Source organism: Tachyglossus aculeatus, chromosome 18 (genome assembly GCF_015852505.1).
Source record: "Tachyglossus aculeatus isolate mTacAcu1 chromosome 18, mTacAcu1.pri, whole genome shotgun sequence".
Taxonomy (NCBI): Eukaryota; Metazoa; Chordata; class Mammalia; order Monotremata; family Tachyglossidae; genus Tachyglossus; species Tachyglossus aculeatus.
The window spans coordinates 11941305-11960617 of NC_052083.1; the positions used below are offsets into that span (position 1 = coordinate 11941305).

The 19313-nt window shown below is 43.0% G+C and overlaps 1 protein-coding gene across 2 annotated transcripts in view; it reads right to left on the reverse strand.

Moving 5' to 3' along the window:
* Positions 1-19313, reverse strand: part of EGFR (epidermal growth factor receptor) — a 228027-nt gene that overhangs the window by 29409 nt on the left and 179305 nt on the right. For both annotated transcript variants that reach the window (XM_038760180.1, XM_038760179.1), the window contains exons 9-18: positions 18555-18681; positions 18386-18459; positions 16655-16745; positions 14542-14741; positions 13415-13547; positions 9281-9371; positions 7812-7969; positions 4926-4964; positions 3882-4023; positions 2519-2641 (exon numbers count right to left, since the gene is read on the reverse strand). In XM_038760180.1, coding sequence (XP_038616108.1) covers positions 2519-2641; positions 3882-4023; positions 4926-4964; positions 7812-7969; positions 9281-9371; positions 13415-13547; positions 14542-14741; positions 16655-16745; positions 18386-18459; positions 18555-18681 — 1178 coding nt within the window. The remainder of the gene's footprint in view (positions 1-2518; positions 2642-3881; positions 4024-4925; positions 4965-7811; positions 7970-9280; positions 9372-13414; positions 13548-14541; positions 14742-16654; positions 16746-18385; positions 18460-18554; positions 18682-19313) is intronic.

A 19313-nucleotide genomic window follows, 5' to 3' on the forward strand; every position in this document is an offset into this window, starting at 1 on the left:
CTCACCTATAAATAGGGACTAAGTACCTGTTCTCTCTCTCACTTTGACTGCTGTAAGTTTCCCCCTAATTATTTTTCATTGAAAAGGAGTCCAGGTGGCCTGCTTTTTTTTTTGACAATAATCCTTCAAATACCTCAAAACTGTCACAAACATTCCTCAGCCTTCTTTTCTGCAGGCCAAATAACAACTTCCTTAACCTGCTCTCACGGGTTCCATTTTCCAACACTTTTGTGTGGTAACTCTGAAAGTGCTCTTGTTTGAGCAAAGAAAACAAGTGCCAAAGTCTCTCAACTGTGCCAGGGCAAGCATTTGCCACCCAACATCTGCCAGGCTGGGCAAGTTGACATGCAATACTGCTTCATATACCACAGAACCTCTCAGGTATGTGTCTTTTGGCCCCAGAGCAGAGGGTCTTCATCAAACTTCCATTTTCATCCTTGACTACCGGACCTGCCCTGAGAAGCCTGGGAGGAGATGAGAGGGTTCGGATCAAAAAAATATAAGGGGTATTGGAAAAACTGGCATTTTCTCTTTCATCCTCAAGCTGAATCTGGCAGACAAACAATGAGTAGTTTTTAGTCTCATCCATGCTCTAATTCTTTCTGCTGAAATCCCAGAGATCTCAGGAGATCTCTGTCGGGCTGGTTCAGGCAGCTTCATCTACCTTTTGCTCTCCCATACCTGCAAGAGGTCACAGAGTGAGCAGTTGCCTCAAGCTGACTTTCCTTCAAACAGGGTCCTCAGTCATCCAAGAGTCACCCTATGCTTCTTCCTGCTCCATTTACCACACTTCCCTGCAACCACAACACTGCAGGAAGGCCCAGAAGTGAGAGGCCGATGTAGGATTAAAACGTCTGACCCCGTGCAAGCTAAACCTCTCGGATCCTCCTTTCTCCCTTTGGCCTAAATTGAGTCCTAAAACTGTGGCAGCGGGTCTGTCCTGTGTTTGAGGATTCTGGAAGGGGGCCTGGCTTTGCTACAGGGAGGTGAGCGAGATCTTGCTGGAAATTGTGGGCTAGTGATAAGAGCAGGGGCCCGGGAGTCGGAGGACTTGGGTTCTAATCCCGGTCCCGCCACTTGTCTGCTGTGTGACCGAGTGACTTAATTCTCTGTGCCTGTTACCTCAGCTGCAAAATGAGGATTCCATACCTGTTCTCTCTCCTGCTTAGAATGTGAGGCCCAGGTCAGGCCTAATAATCTTGTATCTACCCCAGTGCTTAGTATAGTGTTGGCAAATAGTAAGTGCTTAGCAAGTAGCACAATTATTGTTATTATTATCATTATTATTACTATCACCATCTCTGACAGTGCTGGGCCCCAGGGACAACCATTCTTCATACCCGAGGGGGAACCCCTCATGCTGCCTTGTTGGATCACCCCCCAACCCTAAATATGGGCAGGGAGGGAACAGACCAATAATAATATTAATAATAATGACAATTATAATTGGGTATTTATAATAATAATAATAATAATGGCAGGTATTAAGCACTTACTATGTGCAAAGCACTGTTCTAAGCGCTGGGGAGATACAAGGTGATCAGGTTGTCCCACAAGGGGCTCACAGTCTTAATCCCCATTTTACGGATGAGGGAACTGAGGCCCAGAGAAGTTAAGTGACTTGCCCAAAGTCACACAGCTGACAATTGGCAGAGGCAGAATTCGAACCCATGACCTCTGACTCCAAAGCCCACGCTCTTTCCACTGAGCCATGCTGCGTCTCTGTAAGTGTTAAGTATTTACTATGTGCCAGGCACCATTCTAAGCACTGGGATGGATACAAGCAAATCGGGTTGGACACAGTTACTGTCCCACATCAGACTCACCGTCTTAATTGACTCACCGTCTTAGTCCCCATTTTACAGATGCGAAGTGAAGTGAGACCCAGAGAAGTGAAGTGACTTGCCCAAAGTCACACAGCAGACAAGTGGCAGAGCCGGAACTAGCTTCTTCTAACTCCCAGGCCCGACCTCTGTCCACTAGGTTCTCCTTCTGCTTCAGCCCAATCAGGTCTACAAACGAGGCCCGTGAGTTGCTACTACTACTCAAGCAAGAGGATCCGGGGAGAAAGAATCTTTGGCAAGGACACTGCGGGGGCTGTAGTGGCAGGGCAGCTAAATCCCTAACCGCTAGTTTGAGCAGGACCACAAGGTGAGAGATAACCCCAGAGAAAAGACTGTAGGGATGGGAAGAGGGAGAAAAAGAGAGTATGGGAAAGGGAGGAAGGGAGAGACTATGAAGTATGTGGTTTCCTGGTTCCATGTACTTCTTTATCAACCTCCCCATACCACAGTACAAATACCAGATATACCATAAATACCACCTGTAGTCAGTAGACACGCCAGTGACATGATAGGACACTCAGGGCGAACTGTGAAGACTTTGGAAGCACTGAAGATAAACATTTTCCTCTACTACTGCTCTAGTTCTTTGGAGTCTCTCATACACACTACTTGTGCATCCAAATGATTCAGGGATTTCCACAAGTCTTTTCAGTATGGTTCTTTGGCGTGCTTACCTTGTACACGGTGCCGAATGCCCCAGAGCCAAGAACTTTGATCTTCTTAAATTCTGTCTCCTTGAGGATCCTCAGAAGAGCCTGATTGGGAGCTTCTCCACTGGGTGTGAGAGGCTCAACGAGCTAATAGGCACAAGAGAAGGAACTGATTAAAACTCTCCTGGGGTGAATAGAAGGGAAGACAAGAAGCCAAATACCATGCAATTCCCAGCTTCCTCTTACATTTTTGAATGTATTTATGCCCATCCTCTGCAGTTGTGTATATATGAATATTTGACGGAATGTTCAATTGTATTTACTCAGATTCCATTGCCTGTGACTATTTCTATTCCTTTTTGCCCCTATTTGGTGTTCTTTTGGTGCAGGAAGTGTCTTATGGTTTCTTACTTTTTAAACACTTATTATACTCATTAGGTACTAAATAATCAGTCAACCAATCAATGGCATTTATTGAGTGCCTACTGTGTGCAAAGCACTATACTAAGCACTTGGGAGACACATTCCCTGCTCACAGTGAGCTTACAGTCCAGAGAGAGAGACAGACATTATTATTATAATAAGTACCATTACTACTATTCCTACATTTTTTGGACACTTGCAAATAAAATTTGAATGGAAAGTGGATCCTTCCCTAACGGTCTGCCATTTCCCTATCTGGAATTTGTTTTCATATCTACCACTTCCTCTAGACTGTAAGCTTCCTAGAACCGGAATCATGTTTACCAACTCTATTATACTCTCCCAAGCATGTAATACAGCGCTGCGCACTCAGTAAGTGCTCAATAAATGCCTTCGATTGACAGGTTGCAGAGCGAAAGGATGCAGCAAACACAGGTTCTAAAATGCTCCCAGCAAAGCACAGTGAAGAACAAGGGATGCAGATCTCCCAAACTCATGAACATGGGCTACTTAGAAGGCTATTTTATTGTCTCTCAAGCTGTCAAGTTATGTCTATGTTTATCTCTACATCTAACTATATACTTTTCATATGTGAGATCATAATTTCAAAACAAGTCATTCAGTGAGTGATCTGCCACTTGATCTTTGGCCTCATGACTTTCTGAGGACTGTGCCACAGCAACTTTCCTGAAGTCACGAACACCTGGGTGGGGAATGCTCCAGGAGGCAGAGTACACTCCTCTAGCAGTGCCCTAATAATGGAATCAATGAAAAGACCCACATGATGAAATGGATGGGCATGTGCCAGTATGAGTTTAGGGGTGTGGGCTGGACAGGTAGTGCTGATGAAACCAGAAGCATCTACTTCTTGGTTAGAGTAAGAAACGGCTCCCATGATCCCCCGTGGGGCAATATTCCCCTTTCTGAAGGTGCCCCGGGCCACTGAGGAGCCCTGGTCTCTTACCTCCCTTTCCTGAAGCAGCCTGCGCAGCGTGCGTTTACGAACAATGTGCCGCCTTCTCATGTAGAGCCCGATGATGAGGCCCACCATCACCAGGCAGAGGAGGCTCCCCACAATCCCAGCAGCGATGGAGGGGATCTTGGAGCTGGGAAAGATGAACAAGGGAGGGGTGGTTTCTTGGTTTGTTCGTTAGATTCACGGCTGGGGAATTGGGGGTTGTCTGGGGCTTATAAGGGTGAGGCGGCCCCAAGGAATATGTGTTTCTGGCTGGGTCCAATCACCAGAGTGCACCTGGTGGTTGTTCTGCTCTGCCCACTCTTCAGATCCCCATTTCCCACAACCTGCCGCCCATCCTCCCTTCCCCTGATCACGGCTTCGTCCGTCACTTATAAGAGAGAATTGTCCCAAGCCAGAACGCTGCCCCTGAGATCATAGATAAACTGTTTCACTCTTGCCACTTATTCATGGACACCCGGAAAAATGAACTGACTTTTGACTTTGGTCCAGGGTGAGACTCAAGAGAGGATGGCAACGCAAAACCGGAAATGTTCTGTGGCGTTAAGTGTTGAGAAAAAGATGGGGCAAAATGAGGAGTGGAAGAGAAAGAAAATTTAGAGCTCTTGGCAAGGTCCTTGTGGTCACTGATGAAGGGGGTCTGACTACAGCAATAGGGAAAATTGGACAACAGAGCAGGACAAGAGTCACCAATCCTGCCTTTGAACTTCTTAGTTTGGGCCACTGGGGACTGAAGATATCAGAGCAGGAGTGGGAAAAAAAAGGTTCAGTAACAGATTATTCATCCCTATCTATTCTCTAGCCTCTCCACATTGTTATTCACTATAGGCCAAAGCCCATAGATATTTTAGGTATGTTCTGCTGTAAAAGAAGATAGATGGACCAGTAGGACAAGAGGGAGAAGAGGAGATAGGCTAATGATGATGATGCCGTGGGTTAATGGGAGGCTGAGATCCCTAGGCCGGTTCCCAGGGGAAAGCAGATGAGGAAAATATATTTGGTAGCCAGGAGGGGTAAAATGACCATAATTACCTATTCACCGGGCAGCCTTCGAGACCTGGCCCATTGCATCTGTAGGAATTGAGAGAGAGAAAAAACATATTCAAAATGAGCAAAACTGTACCTTATTCACTTGGTCACTAGACCCCGGTGTCTTCTTAAACCATAATGTGCAATATGCCTGATTCACGTGCAAGGTGGGATTCAGACTAACAGTATAGAGACTTACCAGTCAGGAAGTGTGGTCCTGCCCTAGTGGAAAGATCACAGGCCTGGGATTTGGAGCACCTGGGTTCTAAACCCAGCTCTGCCACTTTGGCCTTGGACAAGTCATTTGCCTTCTCAATTCCTCAGTTTCCTCATCTCTAAAATGGGGATTCAATATCTGTTTTCCCCCCACTGTGGGGACTGTGAGCACTGAGTGAGTGAGGAGCTCTTTCTTCATCTTGTCTCTTCCCCAGTGCTCAGTACAGTCCTTGGCATAAGAGCTTAACAAATATAACAATTATTAATGGTATAATAATAAATAACTTTATTGGGGTGGGGAATTTAGATCTACAGGGAGAACTAAACACAGTGAAAACTGGGGTTATGACATTGAAATAGACCTAAATAGTATATTCCTATTTAGAATTAATGGATACATCTTCTGCTATTTATAGTTCTTCAACACCATTAAGATTTTAACATCATTTCCATACATTTCTCATTTGAGTCTACAACATCCCAGTTCATCCTGTTTGACATATGCCTTTTGGAGGATACACAGACTGCAATGACACGTCACCACAAGCTATAAACAAAACAGGAAACTTTCCCATGAGCTTCTCTGCCCTTTTTCTTTTCTTTGACATTCCTAATTACAAATGCAGCTCCCGGTTCCAGCTGATGCAAATCCCTGCTGGACACAACCTCGTTTATTTCAGAATATATAAATCAGTCATCACTAAACATGTGGGCAGCATGGTCAGTGATGTGGCCAAGCACAATTAATCATTCATTCATTCATTCAATCGTATTTATTGAGTGCTTACTGTGTGCAGAGCACTGTACTAAGCACTTGGGAAGTACAAGTCGGCAACATATAGAGACGGTCCCTACCCAACAGCGGGCTCACAGTCTAGAAGGGGGAGACAGACAACAAAACAGAACATATTAACAAAATAAAATAAACAGAATAAATATGTACAAGTAAAATAGAGTAATAAATATGTGTAAGCATATATATATATACATACAGGTGTGCTGGGAAGGGGAAGGAGATAAGGCGGGGGGGATGGGGAGGGGGAGGAGGAGGAGAGGAAGGATGGGGCTCAGTCTGGGAAGGCCTCCTGGAGGAGGTGAGCTCTCAGTAGGGCTTTGAAGGGAGAAAGAGAGCTAGCTTGGAGGATGTGCAGAGGGAGGGCATTCCAGGCCAGGGGGAGGATGTGGGCCAGGGGTCGATGGCGGGACAGGCGAGAATGAGGCACAGTGAGGAGATTAGCGGCAGAGGAGTGGAGGGTGCCGGCTGGGCTGGAGAAGGACAGAAGGGAGGTGAGGTAGGAAGGGGCGAGGTGATGGAAAGCCTTGAAGCCGAGGGTGAGGAGTTTTTGCCTGATTTCGATAAGGTCCTCAGCTATGGACAGAGGGGAAGGCGAAAAAGCCAAACCTTTGGGATCATAAATCCAGGCAGCGTGCCCGCCAAGGTCTCAGTCGCGCCTCGGCGGAGAGGCTCCGCCCGTCCCCCACCTTCATCGGTCCGACGCTCCGGGTTCCAGTACCATGTCACCGGAGGAGGCATCGACGGCAAGTCCCCCGAGCCGCGTTTCCAAACGGCCCCGATCCCCGGGGGGAAGTCCCACGGCCTAGACTATTCCTTCTTTCATGCCCTCCCCTCTTTTTGGCAACTTGGCCACCTGATGAAACTGGTCTGGAGTGTTTTGAAAATGATGTGTGGAAATATAGAGATCATCAAACTTCAAATATATTAATTAGAATGGCAACAACTTCCTGCCTTAAAAGGCATTGGCTAATTGATAAATGTGGCACTGATTGAGCACTTACTACGTGCTAAGCGCTGGAGGTAGAAACAAGGTTATCAGATCAGGGGGTCCGTGTCCCATAATGGGCTCCCAATCTAGTTTGAGAATTTCAGTGACTTGCCAACTGACACAGAAGGTTGGGGGTGGAGCTGGGACTCAAACCAAGTTTCCTGGATCCCAGTTCCTGGATATTGTGTGGGAATCAATATAAGAAATCAAGAGGGAGAAAATGAACAACCAAACAAGCAAGCTGTGCAATTTATGTAGGCCTATTTGTCCAGGCGCTGGGCAAACAAGAACTTTAATAAAAATTTAATGGGCATTCTCAGGACTGATTTTGAGCTACTTCAGTGTATTGGCAGCATCATTCTGCCCCTGGAAAGTGTGAAATGTGCTCAGCAATGGATGGGAGTCCAAGGTTGCTCTCATCCTATTCCTTTAACCTACTAAGCAAATTAGAAACTCTGCTGCTGAATGCCTCAGCCAGAAGCATAAAAGAGCTGCTCCTCTTGACATCAAGGATAAACTCTGTGATAGCTAAAACATACTTGTAATTGACACTCCCTGATTCCTCCTTCAAATAATTTTGGCACGAACAGTAAATTGGAGAGGGAAAAATTGGATTCCTTTGGGGTGAAATGTGGATCTGGGAAATCAATTTCCTCAGGCCTACCGGAGCTTTTTTCTCAGCTCAGAAGTGCTTTACCAGAAGCAAACTCAGCAATGTTTTACTTTGATTCCCCTTCTGTCTAAAAATTCACTGCAGTCTCTAACCTGGAGCTCAATATGAAATTCTCTGCCATGTTATTTTGGCAGAATGATCATGTTAGGATTTTGAAAACCAAGAAACACTTCATATTTTTGCAAATTTCCTTTTTGGTGACAACTTTTTACTCACCCATGGGTGCAATTTGGATGACACAGTTGACACACATTATGTGCATCAGCATATTTCCAGACCAAGGTATCATTTTCCCCCATAATTCCAGCGGGACAGGTTTTAACACAGTGAGGACCATCTATGTAGTGGGCACACTTAATGCAGTTGTCTGGACCCTAGAAAAAGACACATTTAAGGTTCGATTAACTCTATTGTATTGTACTCTCCCAAGCAGTTAGTACAATCACTACACAGTCAGTGCTCAATAAATACGATTGAATGAATGACGATTATGTTCTAAGATCTTAATGGCATGGGAATATTTTATTTCCCACACTTGTTCTGAGAAAGAAGAAAATGATGAAAGTGATCCATTTGAGCTAGCGAAAGACTATTCCTATGCTCATCAGTTAACACTCATGGACATAGATCTGGGTATTTGTGTGTGGAGAATATTGTTGGAGGCAAAACAGACTTGCCTTTAGATGTAAGAGAGACCTGGAATGAGAGGTGACTACTTCAACTGTCAGGCCCAAGACGTTTTCTCCAAGGATGAAGGCTTCAAAAGTGGATTGCAGTAAGGTTTGATAGCCACTCTTTTTTTTGCCATCTTAAGACCAACCCATTGAAAAGTTTGAAAAAAAAAAAAACTTTTATCAATCAGTGGTATGTTTTGAGCACTTCCTATATGCTGAACATTGTCAGAAATGTTGATAAAGTTAAAATCCTAACTTGAATACTTATCTCAGAGAAGTCCCCAGAGATAGGCTTAATGGTCCAGGGACTATTAAGAGGTGATAACTGCAACTAACTTCTAAACACCAGTGAGAACTGGATTATCCGCAGAATTACTGCAGTGAGGTCTAAGAAGCCCTGATGAGAAATGAGTTGAATAATCCATCAATAAACTCCAAAGTCTCCACTGAGCTACTCAGTTCAGGAGGAGATGGAGAATTAAGGTCACAAAAAGGTAGATTTCTCACCTTCGAATTCAACATAGAATACAGCAGTTGTATTGCAAGTCACCCTTCTACATGGCTGTTTCAACTGTAATCACTGTTATAAGTGGACTTGACAGGTCTCAGCAATTAAAAACACTGAGCAGACACTGGAAGAAATTTGATAACATAATTGTGGGTGTGCTGTTTTAATGAAGGCATTACCTTGTCTCTGGTTTGCATCAGAAAGCCAAAGGGATTATTCAGAACCTGAAAATTCACATGAGCCCACGACTATCCAGAGTCACTGAATGAATAAATGCAAGCTCCTTGTGGGCAGGAATCATATCTACTATCTCTGTGGCATTTCCCAAGTGCTTACTACAATGTTCTGCACACAGTAAGTGTTCAATAAGTACCACTGATTGATTGATACATTTGGATGATTGCAGGTAAGGGACATTTGGGGCATCAGGTTTGTCTGGAAGATTGATGTACAGAGACCCTTCAGAGTTAAGTTTGGATTATGATGTTGGTTGTGTTACTTACGTGACCTGTACAGGTTGCATTCTTAGGCTGTGGTTGACATTCTGGATGGCACTGCAAACATTCTGACTTCTCCACAAACTCTCTTGGGAATCTGACAGGGAAGAGTGAAACGATAAGAATAAATGCCATTGCTCAGCATCCTCAAGGACTCTCTGCCCTTTCAGATCACCTGAATTGGGATACTGACAATTTATAAAATCAATCTTTTCATCCATTACCCATCATGTGCTCCATGCAGCCAAGATTACTGAAGTTACATGTAAGAAAATGTTAACTTGGGGATGGGGAGAAGGGAGGAGGAAAGCAGAAAGTGTAAAGTTTTCCCATAAAGTAAACACAAAAGTAAAAATGTGAAATATTTCCTGCTTATCTCCAAGTGCTCTTTCAAAGTTTTTAAAGATTTTGTTAAGGAATTTTCTCTAAAGTTTCCACAGAAGTTTAAACCATAATTAAGCACAAAGTTGATACTTGGTTCTGAGGGCAAGAGGATCACTCCAGATGTTAGACAAAAAGAAATCTGGCTGATAATTAAGTGTATGCTCTTCCTCTGGGCAACACTGAGTAACTGGTTAAAATATGAACCATGTATTTGGAACAGATGGTTCCGATAGCAATAAAGCAGTTCCAATTCAAGTAGATGGTATAAATTAACTAAATCCACTCATCGGAGGCCACTCATATAGTATATTCTTGCACTCTAGGGCACTGTAGCTGCTGAGGGGAATGTGCTCACACAAGTACCAGCTGTTCACATGTGGCTTCCTAAATACAAACTCTAGTGTACTGAACAATTGTCTTTTAATTATTGTGGGTTGTTTCTAAGTAAGAATTATGTTTTTTAAGAAGCACTGCAACTGGGAAATACACGAGACATTTGTTCACTGCTGTATGGTTGAATAACTTTTCTTCCTTTATGTCAAGCTGGAGCGGAATCATTCTCTTTTATATTGTACTTTCACAAGTGTTTAATACAGAGCTCTGCACACAAGGCTTCTGGCTGACAGACTCTCCTTTGGTCTCTGCATTCTCAAAGAGAACAGGAAATCAGACCTTATGGCCTGGGGAAGAAAAGACTGGGAAATGACTTAAATCCATCCGATCAAGTCTCCAAGGAGACCTTACTCCAAGGATAGTGATACACTGCTCTCCATCTTCCCTGAGGGCAGGATATAGGGGGAAAGTTTGAAATCACAATATGGGTGATTAGCATTTTATCTTATTGTGTGTCTCCCACGCTAGACTGAGAGCTCCTTGTGGACAGAGAACACATCTATCAACTCAGTTGTACTCTCCCAAGTGCTTCATACAGAGCTGTGAACATAGTGAGTGCTCAATTAGTGCCATTCATTGCAGTGAGGAAGATTTTGCAGACAGAAAGGGCTGGGAAATGTTAGAATGGATGCCAAAGGGTAAGCTAGGTGAAATGAGGACAGTGAAGCACAAAGTTGTAGATTTGGTTGTTCAGGTTTTTCAAATTGACTCCTGAATTTTGTTCTCGGAAGAATTTTTCCAAGATGAATTTATAAGGTCACACCTACCCTGGTAAGCAAAGTTAAGTCTAGCCAAAGAATCCAGATCCTAATCTGTTTGTGGTGGTACTCGCATTACAACTGCAACTTGCCTGGCAAAATGAATTTGTTCGCTGGAAAGGATTTCCTGTTTTAATACAGACTTTCATATAGGCTCTTAAGACTCAACGTGTGCTTAAGTAATAGGGTGTTGCGGGGAGAATCTGAGGACAAATACAGTTAATCATTTTGGAATGAACTAAGATTTTTTTTTTCAAAATTGGGTGCTCTCTCTCCTACTTAGATTGTGAGCCCCAGGAGGAACCTGATTATCTTGCATCTTAATATTGACTTGATATTTACCCCTCCCTCAGGCCCACAGCTATTAGGTACCTAGATCTAATTGATTTTAATGTCAGTGTCTACAGTGTGAGCGCCATGTGGGCAGGGAATATATCTACCAACTCTGCTATATTATATTCCCCCAAGCACTTAGAGTGGTGCTCTGAACACAGGAAGTGCTCAATAAATATGATTGATTGATTGTGACTATCCCAGAACTTAGTAAAATGCTTGGTACATAGTAAGTATTTAACAAATACCACAATTATTATTATTATTATTATTATTATTTTGGAAGTCTACATGGGACTATTTGGATCCTCTGGGATCTGCTCCAAGAGGGAAAGCCTGGATATTCCCAAAGAGATTTATCTGTAAGCGGTTATTCATCTGTCTCCAGAACTCAATTAGCTGAACATACCAAGACAGACTCGACAAGCCACAGAGAGCATCAACGGCACATCGCTCCTGCTGCAAAGCCTTCCCCGATCCCCCCCACACTGGGCTTGGAAACCTATCCAATGATCAAATGCATGGAAAAAGCTGTAGAAACAGTGCTGGCGGAGTCAGGAGTAAAAATAGCCCTGGCAGAGGTGAGGGCAACTGAATATCTCTCAAAACTAAGTCAGTGCCTGAAGAACTCATCCAGTACAGCTCAAAGAAGAAATACAATCCTACTGGATTTACAGCCAAAGAAAAGAAGTTCACCCAAAGTTTCAACCCACGCTGACAGGCAGGATCCCAAGCAAGAGGAGCTGGCTGAAGAAGACAATGTCTGTAATTGTTTTAATTGTACGAGTGAGGCTGTAAGGGGATTTCAGGATAATTGGAATAAAATGGGTCTTGGGAAAGGGGGTCAAGGCAATTTGATTCTTCCCGGATTTGATTCTAAACTCAGGCCAGTGAATGAGAATTTGCTCTGGTTAATGAATTCTTCCAGCAAGAGGAAAACAAGACATAACTCATCTTTTTGACTGAAGACAAGTTTTATCTGATAGCAAAAAAAAATATGTTTCTGTGAAAAGAAAAACCCAGAAAAATCAAGAATGCTGCACCTAAACCTCCAAACCTCTTATAACCTCCCTGGGTTTCTGGCTTCCTAGTTTGAAATTCTCATTAAGATATTAAGGATCAGAGACATTAATCGGAAATCACAGAATCATGGTATTTCATGTTTAACTATGTTTGTCCATGCAGTTTAATATTTATTAAGAATTCAAAGTGCTGCTAACTAAATGTCAATGAATGTGTTATTAAAAGTGGAGGGTGAGGCAAGGTAAATTTGCGTCAACTGAAATTAGTCCAGCCAAACAATTTGCGTCAACTGAAATTAGTCCAGCCAAACAATAATTTGTTCCCCTAACTGAGGTGTTTCCACTCCGAACTGTCTGGATCATTATCCCAAATCTCCCTTTTGCTTTGTTGCTAAAGCCCAACAGAGAAATGGTTCTGTTCCCTATTCCCTTTCACTTCAAGCTGTTTCTCTAAAATGGAGCCATAATGAGCTTTCTGTGCCAATCTTGGCTTTCCAATCAATCAATCAACCAACAAGTAAATGGCATATATTAAATACTTATTATGTGCAGAACACTGTACTAAGGGCTTGGGAATGCACAATACAACAGTGTTGGTAGATATACTCGCTGCCCACAAGGAGCTTGCAGTCTAGAGGGGGAGACAGACATTAATATAAATACATTAATTATAGGCATGTAAATAAGTCCTCCGGGTGGGGTAAATATCAAGTGCTTAAAGGGGACAGAGCCAAGTGCTCAGATGATGCAGAAGGGAGAGGGAGAAGGGGAAATGAGGGCTTAGTCATGGAAAGCCTCTTGGAGGAGATGTGATTTTAATAAGGCTTTGAAGTGGGGAGAGTACTGGTCTGTCATACTTGAAGTAGAAGACAGTTCCAGGACAGAGGGATGATGTGGGCAAATGGTACATGACCCCTCCTGGCTTTAATTCTTTATTGTTAATATTATGTTTTTAAACAAGATTTTAAATTGCAGGAAACAGCATTACAGGCTACCAAAACTCAATTGCTCCTTCTCTAATAGGCTCATCGTTGGAAGTGAACATTAGGACTCTGTTTCACCTACAGATATCCCTGAGAGGATGATAATGAGAACAAATTGTATTTTCCTTTTGGGGCTGGAGGAGCAAGCAGAGAAGAACATTGTGCATGGGAGTCAACACTGTAAGCCCTGAGAATCGCTGTACTTTCACATGACACAAACATTTTACTTCTCAAGCAAAAAGGAAAAGCACAAAGAAACCTCCTCACCCATCTAATATGTTGCATTTCTCCACACACTCCTTGCTTCGACTGACGTATCGGCAAGAGAAACACTGGTTTGGCTCTGGACCCCAACATCCCTCAGGGGAACACAAAGGGTGACAAACTTGACCGGTGGCATCTAAGGGGAACCAATCAAAAACAAAACAATGTAACAAAAACATGAAGAATAGTGTAAGACTATCAACTCCAGTAGAGAAGCAGTGTTGCCTAGTGGCTAGAGCATGGGACTGGGAGTCATAAGGACCTGGGTTCTAATCCCGGCTCCACCACTGGTCTGCTCTATGACCTTGGGTGTATCACTGTGCGTCAGTTACCTCATCCGTAAAGTGAGGATTAAGACTATGAGCCCCACGTGGGACATGTACTGTGTCCAACCTGATTACCTTGTATCTACCCCAATACTTAGAACAGTGCTTGGCACACAGTAAGTGCTTAACAAATACCATAAAAAAACTACTTGAGGACAGCAATTCCAGGTGGTCTCTGTTCTACCTAGTACCCAATGGGAGAATGCCTAAAACTTCAGGGGATGACTGAGGATTCAACACACTAATCATTTTTTCTGAGGTCACAATTTACATGAGATTCTTTTACACTCATAGCTTTAATATCCACCCTAGAAGAAACAATGACAGGGTGGTGAGGAGTCTTTTCCTCATTTTCTGTCTTCGTTCAAAAGTTGCATAATATAAAGCCACTTTCTGTAGCTTTGACAGCACAACATAACCCAGATTCTAGTGCTCATCTTCACTCCAGTTACTGGGGAAGAAACGATCATAAGACAGTTTCAAGCCAGAACTTGAAATGTTAACCAGAGTACAAATCTACCAACTATGAAATTATTATTGTCTGTTTTCATCACTCTGGTCCACTAGAAAAATTTAGCTGAGGGAAACAATTAAAGAAAAAAAACGAGTTAAATATTGCACATATTTCCACAAGCTGGTAACCATCAATCATTCCGCTGGTATCCATTCCAATTTAAAACCTAAAACAATAGTTGGAAACCCGTATGAGACCATGAGGGTTTTATGCAAGTCACAGTAAATTTCACAACAAATTTCCCTGAGCAATTTTACAATGGCAGACAAAAGCAGATGGTGACAACTTACTGCATCCATTTCCATGCCTGTTGTTTTCAATTTTATATTTCTGATTTGCTGTGCCAAACAGTTTGTCCCAGTGTATCGTGTTTGCATAGCACAAGTTTTTGTTTCTTGTAATGACTACATCTCCGTCACTTATTTCCTTGAGAGATCGTAATCCCAGAGAAGTTATGTTCAGGTTAACAATAGCAAGGGAAAACTGGCCACTAAATTGAAGGAAGAAGGAACAGTATTATAATCAGCAAAATAAATGTGTTCTGAGAAAAGAAAATATTTACAATGGGTTTTACTGGGACAGTTCCTGGTCTATTAGACAGCTTTTTGAATGGTAAAACAGGTCTGTGAAAGATCTGAACTGCAGTATTTTCAATGTATAAATGTGGTTTTTACGGTAGTATTGAAAAATCACTACAATCCTTGTTGCATCTTTCTTCTGCTCACATCAGAAATTTACAGACACCGTAAATTCAAATACAGTACAAACATCAACTTTAGCTGCAGAAATTTTCTGGATATTGGACAAATCCAAATAAAATCCATTAACAACCTAGGTACCCATGTGGAGAATTCAGCTGTGTCAAAAACATGTGGTAGTGAGGATAAGAAGCCACAGGAGGGGACTGGTACTTCAAACAGCTTTGTTTTCCACCTGGGCATATAGACAGAGTCAAAGAGGCAAAGACTATTCTGTATGATTTTAATCCATAGTTTGGACTATCTAAATGCTTCTGAATTTGTCTTCAAATAGATGTGCATGTGCTGGTTAGAAAAGTGAAAACAATCAGAAATTCTACTTGCATGAAAAGCATGGAAAACTGGTTTAAAAAGAGGGTGTCTCAATCACAGCAGAGAAGAGTCCTGAGGGAGGCATAAGAGACTAGAGGGAAAAATACGTAATGGCGACTCCCCCAAGAAAGCTGCCATTTCTCTTGCAAACCATGAACACCTTGACCACAGGGGGTTCTAATCCTGGCTAGGCCACTTGCCTGCTCTGTGGCCTTGGTCAAGTTACTTAACTTCTCTGTGCCTTTGTTCCCCCACCTGTAAAATGGGACTCCAATACCTGTTCTCCCTCCTACTTAGACTGTGAGCTCCATGTGGGATAGGACCTTGGGCTGACCTCATCTTTTCCTTCCCCAGCACATAACACATGGTTAAGCAATTAAACACACAATTACTATCATTATCATCATCATCACAAAATGGGTTGGCAGTGAAGCGGCTAATGATCTACACCAGCTTAAAGTAATGCTGACCAAATATAGGTCAGTTTCACTGCTGGAAAGGAATACTATAACTCTGTAACTTTAACACAGGGCATTTGGTATCCATCAGCATAATAGAATGGGCTACCCACACAAAAAGTAGCAATTCTCTCCTGATTTATGTAGGGTCCTGGCCACTCAAGGTTTTACCTTCTGCTTAAGCCACTCCCATGTACTTCCCTGGGAACCTAAATCTTCTCGACACAATTACTCAGATCCGCCAGTGAGTCTTATCACAGCAGTTTCACTTGGCTTGAACAATCTGAGCATTTAGGGTTTGGTTCACCCAGCCTACCAGGTGCCGGGAAAGAGACAGGCTTCTCAGTAATTTCACCTGAATTTTAGGGTTCAGTGCCTTGGAACACTACCTAGACAGAGCGCCTGGTCAGACACTGCAACCCTGCTCCATGTTTTAGGTGATATTCTGAGTATCTACCCTCCTTCCCTCAAATTCATTTTTATCTTTTCTCATTAACTATCACAGTGGAAAGGGGATAGTCCCCCTCTAGACTGTAAGCTTGCTGTGGGCAGGGACTGTGTCTGATAAATGGGCATATTGTACTCTTCCAGGCGCTTAATAGTGCTCTGCACACAGTAAGTGGTCAATAAATACGATTGACTAGTCCTAGAAACACATTGTTTTAAAACTTCTCTCGACCACGTCTCCCAGCCAAAGGGGAGCCCTGAGGCAGTTATCTGACTACACACACTAAAACTCCGTGTGACATCCTAGCTGTGGAACTGCTTTGACTGTGGGACTGTGACTTCAAAATGAGGGCAGTTTGCTGAATTTTCTCTTCCAAAAGGATGAATCCCCATGAAAACAGGCCCAGCTGTGGCGGTTCTGTACTTACTGCTGCTTAGTTCTGCCTCGGATAATTTCCAGATTTTCAAAAACACCAAGGTTGGTCATGTTTGCGGGCCAATCCTGAATCAGTAAAAATCCTGCAAGGCAAAAAAATAGCTCAGAAATAACAATGAGACTTTGAGTAAAACTGTCCTTTAGGCAGTGTGGGATTCAATCTGTTCTTAGGTGGAACCATTTTCAAACTTTAGACAGGAGGTGCTGGATATTTTCTCCCATTTTGTACATATCATTATTGTTACTGTTCTTATTAAGGACTCACTCTGGGTCAAGCATTGTACTAAGCCCTGGGGTAGATTCAAGATAACCAGATGGGACAGCCCCCTTTTTCCTCTCCTCCTCCCCATCCCCCCTGCCCTACCTCCTTCCCCTCCCCACAGCACCTGTAGTGTTTGTACAGATTGATTACTCTATTTATTTTACTTGTACATATTTACTAGTCTATTTATCTTGTTAATGATGTGCCTCTAGTTTTATTTCTATTTATTCTGATGACTTGACACCTGTCCACATGTTTTGTTTTGTTGTCTGTCTCCCCCTTCTAGACTGTGAGCCCATTGTTGGGTAGGGACCGTCTCTATATGTTGCCAACTTGTACTTCCCAAGCACTTAGTACAGTGCTCTGCACACAGTAAGCTCTCAATAAATACGATTGATTGAATGAATGAATCGACATGGCCCGGGTCCCACACAAGGTTGATATTTAAGTGTGAGGGAACCGGGGACCAGAGAGGTTAACTGACCTGAGATTAACTGACCACAGGTCAATGTATGATTCAGAACCAATCTCTTTTCACTAAGATACCCTGCCTCACTGCTATGTAGTACTTACCCTTCAGGTATATTTGTCCACTTAACTTTCAGTTAGTCTAAAGGGCATATCTTCCCCCTCAAAGCAGGAACTATGGCTTTCCATGACACTCCCCACTCCACTGCCAGATATTCTCCTAGTGCCAGGCACCAAACGGACATATAATAAGGGAAGGAGAGTGGCCTAGGGGAAAGAGCCTGGATTTGGGAGCCAGAGGACCCGTGTTCTAATCCCAGCCCGGTCATTTGCCTGCCATGTGACCTTGGACAAGTCACTTAACTTCTTTGTGCCTCAGATTCCTACTGTGCAAAATGGGGATCCGAGACCTGTTATCCCTCTTACTTAGACTGTGAGCTCCACGCTTCCAACCTGCTTATCTTATATCTACCCCAGAGCTTAGCACCGACCTGCTTATCTTATATCTACCCCAGAACTTAGTACAGATACTACAGTTATTGTCATTATTATACGTGTTAACAGAATGAATGAATTCCCCCAACCTCAGCACCTCCATGAAGACCCTTAACATTAAATTCTCTTTATAATGGACTATGAGCCCTCCAATTTAAATGTTTATTAGGTCTTGTCAAGTCACCGATCAAATAGTGGGGGTCAGGGGCTCAATGGCTTAGGTAAAAAATGGAACCCCCACCCCAACCCTGGATTCTGATTATTCTGATTTCCTCCACTCTCCCTCATTTAAGCTTTTATATTGTCGGCTGGTGGTTTTCTTGATGATTTGATCTGGTAGACCATACTTCTTAATCCATTTTAAACTCATTTCATCTGACTGCCGTCTTCCCCGAAACCCTCAGTAAAGACTGAATGTAATTCCACTATTTATATGTTGTCCAAACAATTGTTCCAGCCCATGAATGAGGATTTGTTTTACTTATAATAACCACAGACCTGATATTTCTTTGATGGTTTTAAAGATGTTCAGTTCCTCTGGGTTCAGTGGAGGAGTTTTTGTGAAAGCGTCCCTGAAATACACCCATAAATTAATAATCCAGGTTGGCACTGACAAAAGAAGCATAGAATTTTTTTTCTTGCAAGTAAATGAGAGTTAATCACATACCCATTAAATGCCACAGGCAGGATATGAAGATCCCCGTTGATCTTGGTACAATTTTGGAATCGTTTGATGTTTGTGGCGTTTATAGAAAGAACATCCTTAAATTCACCAGTTCCAATTCCAGTGCAGACTGCAAAAGGAATGGAAATTATTATTCCTTCCAGGTTTTTAGGATGAAAAAGTTCTAGACCAAACAGCATAACAGTTTCTGTTAGTGAGTAGGGCATATTTTCCCTTTTTACCCCCAGCCCGGGGCCCAAAGTTTTGCCAAAATACCAAATTCTCTTGTGGCCTTGCTGCCTAAATATTAGCCTCATGTACACATCCTGGGTATGAGGTTACTCTCCATTTCCAAATGGTTTGGAGAATAGAACTGCGTTTTCTGAAATGCACGAGGCTTTGAATTCAGGAGCTTGTTGACTCGTGTAAGGGACTGCCCCTGAAGTAACAGAAGAGAGCAGGTACACAGATAGAGTAAACATTTCAGCAAAGGCAAAGTCTGGAAAGTGATGTGGTGCAGTTGGAGACAGAGGGAGAGGCAGATATGGGCAGGCCTGGCACACACGAACAAGGAGTGTTCAGAGTGAAGGACTGTTAATATTTTTATTGGACTTGGTCATAGAGATGTCAACTTTTCCTTCTGCAAAAGGGAGTGAAAAATGGCCAGGGTAGTGTGGTTCTGGGAGGAGTGATGCTTCAAAGCTGTTTGGGAGGTTTCTGAAGTGGACTGGAAACTTTCGGGTCTTGTCCCTTTAGACTATA